This window comes from Mastigoproctus giganteus, chromosome 10, assembly GCF_048544385.1.
Source record: "Mastigoproctus giganteus isolate SK-2022 chromosome 10, ASM4854438v1, whole genome shotgun sequence".
Taxonomy (NCBI): Eukaryota; Metazoa; Arthropoda; class Arachnida; order Uropygi; family Thelyphonidae; genus Mastigoproctus; species Mastigoproctus giganteus.
The window spans coordinates 72,719,805-72,729,558 of NC_143584.1; the positions used below are offsets into that span (position 1 = coordinate 72,719,805).

The window sequence follows — 9,754 nt, forward strand, 5'->3', positions numbered from 1 at the left end:
TCAGATGGGAGATGTTAACTTCCCAGATATTGACTGGAACTTGTGGGTTGGTCATTTTCACACTAGCAAGGCTTTTATGGATTTATTGTATGACTGTTTTCTACAGCAGCATGTCCAAGAGGCAACCAGAGGGTGTAATATTCTAGAGCAGTGATTATTCATGCATTAAAAATCTGCAGATAAAGGAACAACTAGGTGGCAGTGATCGCAGTGTACTTATGTGGAATTCACTTAAAGATGTAACTGCCATCTGGGGTAAGGGGAAGGGTTTTTGCTTTCGTAAAGGAGACTACAGTGGTCTCAGAGATATTTTAAATTCTATACAGTGGTACCAACTGATGATGTTACCAACAGCAAATTCTAAATAGGAAGCATTCAAGGAAGCTACTAGGCTTTTAGTTCTAACTAAGAAATATTGTTCTAGGTTTGGGCACAAATGGATGTCAGATGAGACTTTTTTTTTTTTTTTTTGTTAGTTATTGGCGAATCAGCTTCTGTGGCCATAATACACCTCCCAAAGTTTTTGCATTTTACTCTGATCCAAGCCCAAGGCAGGATACGAACCCACGACCTTTGGGTTGCCCAGTCTCTTCACAACCTATTTGCTGACAGGCCACGGAGCGTTCAACGCGAAATTAACATCTTTCAGAATCCTAGAGGACCCACGTTGCTCCTGTGGGGAGCCAGAAACCTGGACACACATAATGTATGAATGTACCAACTATGAAGACCTATGCTGCAGACTTATGACAGCAACCACATACTTCCCAAGACATCTCGAGTCGCACCTACTAGATTCATGCAAAGAGTACAAGGCACTAGCCAAATTCGCGCAGCAGTTGTTCACCCAGCGCAAAACACGAATTGCTGTTCACAGGGAACCACAATAATAAGGAGAAACTCGTGCAAGATCTGCTTACCCCTCCAGCGCAAAACACAACTTCTGAATATAAGAAACTTCAATAAGGAGGGACCTCGCGGACGCTTAGCACAATAACCTATCTGATAGAGGCGCGGAAATATGAATGACGAGTGTGAGGATACCCGCTCATTAATCGCCTGCACAAAAATGGATATACAGTGCTAACTACTAGACAGGTCGGGACTGTCCCAGGAATGACGAACTTTCACGGCTTGGACACTTCAACTACTGGGACTACACGCAGCTTTGCTGCCGACGCCACAAGGCGATCCTACACCTGTGCTCACTTGCACAGGGCTATTACTCCAATTCTTGAGTGGGGGAGAGAGGGGACGGCTCTGCTGTTTTTCTCTCCCCCTCGCCCACACCTCTTTTCCTCCTGGTGGGGCATGGGCATGCCCCACTGACCTTCTCTGGGGCCGTCTTCCCTATTGACCCCATATTTCTGACTTTTCCCCCCAGCCTTCAGTCTCCTCCCCACTCTGGCTAAATATCATAGCGTATGCCCCACACCACCAAAATTTTAATTGTTCAAATCAAGTCACGCATGCCTTTTAGCCTCTAATAATCTCTTAGCGTCTTACCCTGAAAATCGCCGCGTGTTACATTACAATTTTTTTATTTTTTTTTATTTTTTTTTTACATAGGCCCTAGCCATTGAAATCTCAGGAAACTAGGTGGCAGGGCCTGCCAGAGTAAAGCTCCATACTACTGTGTACCTGGTCTGCCTCCACGGGGCCAAGTGTGGGCAATGTTGGGCCTCAGTAGGGGTCCAGCGGCTAAATGGCCGGATGAACAACGATACATAACATTACACTTATACAAAATCCATACAATTTTAAATCTCTGGCCTTCCCAGTGAACTGGTACACCTACAATGAAAGCAACGCAGAGATGGGGGAATCCCTGGTGCCGTTAGACATCAATACACTTTACATACACCTTTGGATTGCCAGGCAGGCACTTTTGCCACCTGGATAGCCAGGTTGGCATGAGACTTGTGGCAGAGAATAAAAATGCATGGGATGCATATAAATTATCAGGAGACACAGATGCCTATGGTAGATATAAGCTAATTTGTAATCAAGTCACAAAGGAGGTTAGGCAAGTGAAGGCAGATTATGAGAAATTTTAAAACAGCAAAGACTTCTTTACTTATACAAACTCTAAAAGGAAGGGGGTGAAACAGATTGGTCCACTTGATATCAATGGTTTGACTGCAGATGATCATTCTCAGATAGCTGCCAAACTAAATGAGTATTTTGCATCTACATTCACACGAGGAGTTATTCAAGGAGGAGATGGCAATATGTTTATCAAACTTTAACAAGGAGTTAAATAATTTTGTAATATCTGAAAGCAAAGTGCAGGAGAAATTGTTCAAGTTAAACGTAAGAAAGGCACCTAGGGCAGATGGGATCTACCCACCTATATTAAAGGAGGCAGCAAAGGAAGTAAGCAAACCCTTAGCCATAATTATGAGAGAATCCTTGGACTCAGGGGGAAGTCCACACAGACTGGAGATGTGCAAATGTATCTCCAATTCACAAAGTGGATCAAAGGGTGACACAAATAATTACAGATCTGTTAGTTTAACTTCTTTTCCAGGGAAAAGAATGGAGTCACTGGTTAAAGAAGCACTTGAGGATCATTCTAGACAAGACTGCAGTAATAATTCAGACACACCATGGGTTTGTTAAGGGTTTGTTAAGCCTTGACTGGATACTATGATGTGGCCACAAAGGAACTGGATGCAAAAAATATATGTTTTGATATCATATACTTGGATTTCAGGAAAGCTTCTGCTACTGTTGCACATGGAAGACTGCTGTACAAATTGGAGCAGTATGCCATTAGGGGCAAGTTGCTACAATGGATAAATGGATGGCTGAGAGGGTAAAGAGAGAGTGGTAACCAATGGACACTGTTCTTTGTGGACTAATGTTATTAGTGGTGTTCCCCAGGGTTCGTTGTTGGGCCCATTGTTGTTTTATATATTTATCAATGATACTGATGAAGGTATATCAAGCTTAATGTCAAAGTCTGCATTTGATACAAAATGTTGGTGGAGTTGTTAATAACAGTAACGACAGTATGCTGCTGCAACAGGATTGGAAAAGTTGGGCAGATGGGATGAGAAGTGGCAACTGAGGTTTAACATTGACAAATGTAAGGCACTGCATATGGGTAGCAGTAACCCCACAGAAATGTACCTACTGGGTGATGTTACACTTAGAGAATGAAAGAGACCTGGGGGTAATTGAGCAGTCAGATATGAAGTTTTCTGAGCAGTGCAGACAAGCTGCCAGAGTTGACCCTGGTGTCTTGTCAATGATATACAGGAATTTTGCTAGCAGGGATAAGGAGGTGATTATACCCTTGTACAAGGCAATGGTCAGACCACACCTTGAGTACTACGTACTGGTCAGAAAGCCTCATTTTAGGAAGGATGCAGAGTTCCAAGAACAAGACTGGTGAGGAGAAACAAAGGGGTACTCTTATGAAGAAAAGCTTAAGCAGCATCTGGAGACTAGGCACTGGCGAGGTGATCTGATTGAGGTGTTCAAGGCCTAGAATGGATTGAGCACACTCAATGCTGAATGGATTCTTCTTCTTGCTTGGATTACAAATCTGAGGGGGCATAAACTGAAATTGAGGAAATACAATTGTGAAATAGATGTGCAGAAATTTGCCTTCAGCCAGCGGGTAGTTGATTGCTTGAACAAACTTCCATCTGTCGTTGTGGAAGAAGAGGACAAACTTTTGGCACAAATGGGTGGGTAAAATGGGAAGTTTTTTTTTTTTTTTGGCTGATGCTGTATAAGCCTGCTTTGGATTTGCGATTTTTACAGAGTCAACAATTGTTTGTAAGAAAAGTAATGCCAAGAGCAAAATAGAAAACCCAGTTTTTTAGATGAAGAGGCAGCAATATTTGTAATGTTTATGCCAAGAGAGATTAGAAGTCAGGGTAATCCCCAAGATCTTGAATTGAAATTGGAGTGTCATCGAAGATAAGCACAAGAGCAGATGAATCCTTTTTGCAAGATATAAGAAAGGATTAAGTTTTGGAAGGTCTGAAATTAAGTTATCTTTGCCCCACTGGAGATCAGCATTTAAGAATTTGGCAGTGGATAGTCGAGAAGTTGAAACTGTTTGAGCAGGGCAAGGTTTCTCAAACTGTAAGGTGGAATGCAATGTGCTATTGTCAGCAAAACTATGGATAGGCTTTCTAGTCAATGGAAGAAAGTCAGTCATTAAAATAAAAGAGGAAAAGAGTGGGAAAAAGAACTGAACCTTGGGGACACCAACATTAGTGGAGAAATTAGAAGACAGACAGCCGTCTACCATCACCCACAGCGTGCAGTCAGAGAGAAAACTGGATACCCAATTATAAAGAACAGCTGGCAAATCATAGGATGGAAGTTTATTTAGATCTTTATGCCAAACATGATCAGAAGCCTTTGAAATGTCAAGAGCAATGGCTTGAGTTTCACCTAAAACTTTTCCATTGAATCTGTCCATAGATGGGTGATTGCTGGAACAGACTTCCATCTGTTGTTGTGGAAGTTGGTAGCTTAAACAAATTTAAGGCTGAACTAGAGAAACATTTGGAGTGACTGGGTGGGTGAAATGGGAAGGGTTTTTTTTTTTTTTTTTTTTCCTCTTTTGGCTGATGCTCTATAAGCTTGCTTTCTTGCATCATATGCCTCAACTAATGCTAAAAACATAAACCAGAATATCACCAGTGAAACATCTCTGACGGAATCTATACTAGCGATCATTAATCAGATGAAAGATTTCCAGATAGTTTTAAGAGTTGGTGGTTAATTGATTTCTCCATTACTTTAAAAAGAGTAGAAGTAATCGCAATAGAACCATAATTGGATGGGAGGGATTTGTCACCCTTTTTAGGAACTAGCTGAATATGAGCAAATTTCCAAGCAGAAGGTAAAACACCTTTGGAATAAGAAAGTGAAAAAAAGGTGGCAAAGAACAACAGTAAGTTCAGGAGCACAGGTTTTGAGAACAAGTGGAGAAATACAATCAGGAACTGGTGCTTTCTTAGCATCAAGATTCGTCAAAATCCTTCTGACATCCTTTTGACAGAAGACCACAGGAGGCATTGAATGGAGCGTGTTGGGAATGGTGGGAGGTGTTTTACCAAGATCATTAATACATGAGCTGGAAGAAAAATGGGATGCTAGCAGGTCAGCTTTATCCTTGGCTGAACTGACAACAGAACTATCTGGTTTTGACAGAGGTGGGAGCAGATGGAGAAAAGTTTGCAGCTTTGGCAAGACACCAGAATGCTTGGCTACAATTAGGGCAAGAAGCAAGTTTTCTACTATTAGGTTCAAAATCTAGTTTGGAATGATTAATAACTGTTTTACAAAGTATAAATAATACTTAATAGTAATTTTTATTATTATGCAACATTGCTTATAAAAACTTGGTACTGGAAATATTTTGTAATAAAAATTCAGAAATATTATACTATTTCAGAGCATATAGGCTTAGTAGTTTGCATCAAAAATATGTTGTTATTATTATTAGCCGTATGGTGCAAGGAAGCCTAAGGCTTATGCTGCACCAGCCAAAATAAATTTTTGAATTACCCCGACCGAGCAAGAGAGAGAGAGAGAGACAATGAGTCAGAAGTAGAAGGGAATCACCAAGAAAGAGAAGAATGATGATATCCAGCTCAGGACCCTGGGTATGCCAAGCCCATACTCACCAGATGTGAGCCTCTGGGGTTGAAAGGGGTTTGTGATAAAAAATATTTTGTTGAATGGGATTCACGAGTCAAAAAAAGGTTGGGAACCACTGCTATAAGTCAATATGGAAAACTGCTTGAATATCTCAACATCAGCAACTACAATTTTAATAATGGCCATGTCATAAAAGCCAATGGACAAACAAAAACACTATTTTCACTAACTCCCTAGAACTGTTAGAAAGAGATGCAGTTGGTATGACAGCAAAGTTAATTGTTATACCATCATTATCTGAGGAATAAAATTTGGAAGGAGGCTGTGATGGAACATACTGGAGTCAAGGAAAGCCTATTTTATACTCTTTCAAGGGTAAACAATAATTGAGATCACATTTTGATATACGGTTCAAAGAGTTCTACAATCAAAATATAAGATGCCTTTTGGATCGAAGACTGAAAGAATGCCGATAAAGAAAAGGTTTGACTTTCCTCTATCACATTTCTAATGAGATGATTAAAAATGCTTTTTTCCATCATTACAAATAAACAGTAAGTAATGTGATGGACTGTATACACTATTCCAACAATTTATTTTATACCGATAACAAGAAAGGTCACAAACTGAAATTTGTCATCATTTATTGTACAATTAGTTTTCTCAGATAAAGATAACAAAACAAAAACAAACTTTTAGCGCCGACCCTCTCTTTCAAAAGTGCATATAACATGTTTGGCTAACTAGAGCTAGAAAGGGGAGGACTCCTGGTAACTCCCTAAACAATCCTGGATTGAACATTGTACATGCTTCATCTGAGCATGTATGGAAACATTTCATATCCAATTGTGATTCAAGCCAAAACATCAACAACTTTAAAAATATTTTATAACCAGGCACATAAACATGACAAAAGTTTGTCTGCTTTCAAGTTTAAACATCAAGAGTGTAAAGTGTACATAAATAAAAACAACAACAAAAGGAATTTTGCAGCTACAGCTTTCTGGTTTCAGTTTTGTTTACTAATTTACTGCTTAATAAAAAGTTGGCATAAGAAATTGAGTTTATACCATTCTTTACTTACTGAAAAATTTTTACTGCTTCCTAAGAAGCATTCAGAATGCTTTGAGATGTCCCCAAAGTCTGGACCCACAAAAAAAAAAAAAAAAAAAAAAAATGTATATACTTAAAAGTTAAGGAAAGCACCATTCTAAGCTAAGCTTTTACAATTTCAGGAAATAAAAATCATGGTGGCTCAGTATAATAATAATAATAATAAAAAAAAAAAAAAATGTGGTAATGATATTGTTCTATGCTTCCGGAAGTCAGAGGGTGATATATAATAATCATTTCACAAAAATACTAGTCCTACAGGTAAAAACTTTTTTTTTTATGTTTAACTTTAAGAATATAATATGACTTGTAAAAAAATCAAAATTAGAAATGCTTTAACTTTTAAAAAGGCATTTTTTTCCTTATGGGTTGCTGGCACACTATGGCCATATTTGCCGATTTGCCTAAGAAATCTCTAAATCAATCAACCAACCAACCAGGTTGCACTTTTCAGACATTCTGTATTATGCCATGTTTTCTTAAAAATTGTGCCAGCAACGTACTCTAAAAAACAAAACTATATTACCTAATTTCTTTTATAAATGAATTAACCTCCAACATCTGTATATAAAAAGCCAGAACAATTTATGCTTATGCTAAACCTCTTCAGTAATATAGTAGTTACGTCTACCCCTATTTCACAGAATCAATTGATTCACTATTCATGTATATAATACAATAGTATGTTACGAATTTGTCATTGACTGTGCAAATCAAAATCAAAACTGTATTAAATACAGCAGTAATTTCCCAGTTTGAGATAATTAAATGGGATCATCATGTGCTAAAAGGTGTCATTTGGAGGGTGGCATGTTGACCCTGATCTAGGGGTCATGCTGTAATATTCTCCCCAGGGACTCATCTGGTGAGTATGGGCTTGGCACACCCAGGGTTCTGAGCTGGATATCATTTTTCTCTTCCTTGACGATTCCCTTCTACTTCTCTCTCAGGGTAACTTGGGAATTTGTTTTGGCTGGTGCAGCATAAGCCTCAGGCTTCCTTGCACTGTATGGCTAATATTAATAATACTGTTAACTTTTCTGGGCAATAATAGGGGAAAACAATCTTTTTCCCTTATTATTGCTAAGAAAATATCTTATTTTCCTTGTAATTTTTTAAAATAAAAAAGGAGCCTCAAATTCCTGTTTTGGAAGTCACTATCTGGAAATTCTCTTGTAGAAAATTTTTAAACTACAGATATTACTTTCTGGCCCACAACTGTATAAATCTGTCCCAAAGAATTGAATCATCTCAAAATTTAAAAATATAACTGAAATTATAAAAATAAATACTAAGTTTATATTTTCAATAGCAATCATTTATTAACAATAATAATTTTTCAATTTAAATTGTGCCAGCTGTCTGCATCTCAAGTACAGGTTGCTTAAGCTGGCGTTCACCAAACCATGTTTTCACACTACTGCATTCTTTCATATCAAAAACTTTAAAGCTACAAGAACGATTGTCACCACCCATGGCTACTACAAATGGCACATCAGGGCAAGAATCCACTGCATACAAAGAACCAACTTTAAAATCTCTCTCCAAAATGAATTCTGGATTCTGAGATTGTATATCCCAAATTTTAATACTTTTATCAGGAGATGCTGTTATTAAACATCCTGGACACTGACCACTAAGTGAAAGTCCAGTAACTGCTTCATTATGTGCCTTTAGCGTAAATAATGGCTGTTCTAACCTAACATCAATATAAAATACATAACCCTGATCTGTAGAAACTAGAAAATAGAAAGGATCAAAGTGGTTCCATAACACTTTCTCAACTTCGCCTGAAACTCTCCACATTTTATAACCATGATGTGGTGCTCTGCAGTCATATAAATGGACCATGTTATCACATGCTCCTGTTAAAAGAGTCTGATTTTCAAATGGATGCCAGCATAAACTTTGCACTTTTTCCTTATGATCATTAATTGTCATAAAAGAGTCCCCAACAGCAATATCCCACAAAATCACACTGTGATCAGCTGACCCGCTAGCTAGCACATTTTTAACAGATTTATTCCATGAAAGGTCTAAAACAGCATCAGTATGACTCTTAGAATTAGCCTTTTTATTTTTCTTCTTCCTCTTCTCTCCTAATATGTATGCAGGTTCCATTGTGTTTACTATATCTACATCCCACACATTAATTAAACAAGTCATATCACCAACAGCCACATAATTACCTGAACTGTGGTCAGAAGGATCATAACTCAGCCATTCTATTGCTAGTGGAAAAGAAGGAAGAATAATATCATGGTGAACATATAAATAATCTCTTTCTTCGTTATATACATATATTTCTAAAACACCAACTTCATCTTCCACACGACCAACAGCAATTAAATTATCGGCGGAATTAATAATGAAATCTTCTTCTTCTGAGTCGCTTGCATCTTTCATGTAAGGATCGTCTTTGCTACTGGCATACAAAGTGAGATCAGCAATACCAGTTGCAAGGTTATGGGAATCATCCTTATCATAATTTTCCATATCGTATTTCGTAATAATGTCCTTCTCATCACCATCACTCTCCATATGTTCCCGTATTCCATCCTCTGGGCTGGGTTTCTCATCATCCATTTTATCATTACCATTTCTTCTACTTTCAATTATTTCGCGTAACTCACCTTCAGTAATTTGAATTCTGTCAGGTGTTTCCTTTGCCACCCCTTTACGTATCCAAGTTAAACACGGCACAAAATTCATAATTAAATTAACCAAATCACACTGCGTTGACACAAAACAAATAACAATTACCAATCTTCTTGAAAGTTACAAAGATATATTTTCTTTCGCTATTACCACGTGCCTTCGTCGTTTCAAAATTCACCGCTAGGCGTAAAAACAGTACTCGAGCTAAAAAATAAAAATCACATGTAGAGTATTATATTGTGATATAATTTAACAGAATGAAATTAAATGAGCCATTCTTAAAACAATTGCGTTCATTATACATTCAATATTCCATGGCTTTTCAAGTTGTTAAAAAAACATTAAACACATG

The 9,754-nt window shown here is 37.9% G+C and overlaps 1 protein-coding gene across 1 annotated transcript; it reads right to left on the bottom strand.

Moving 5' to 3' along the window:
* Positions 1-7,962: 7,962 nt before the first annotated feature.
* LOC150079081 (periodic tryptophan protein 1 homolog) lies at positions 7,963-9,548 on the bottom strand. The gene has a single exon (XM_090382416.1). It carries the CDS (start codon positions 9,454-9,456, stop codon positions 8,089-8,091), a length of 1,368 nt encoding a protein of 455 aa, XP_090238542.1. The 5' UTR covers positions 9,457-9,548; the 3' UTR covers positions 7,963-8,088.
* Positions 9,549-9,754: the final 206 nt, after the last annotated feature.

Bases quoted from the DNA above. Each gene is read 5' to 3' on its own strand.
- LOC150079081 (XM_090382416.1), bottom strand. From the start codon at position 9,456: ATGAATTTTGTGCCGTGTTTAACTTGGATACGTAAAGGGGTGGCAAAG.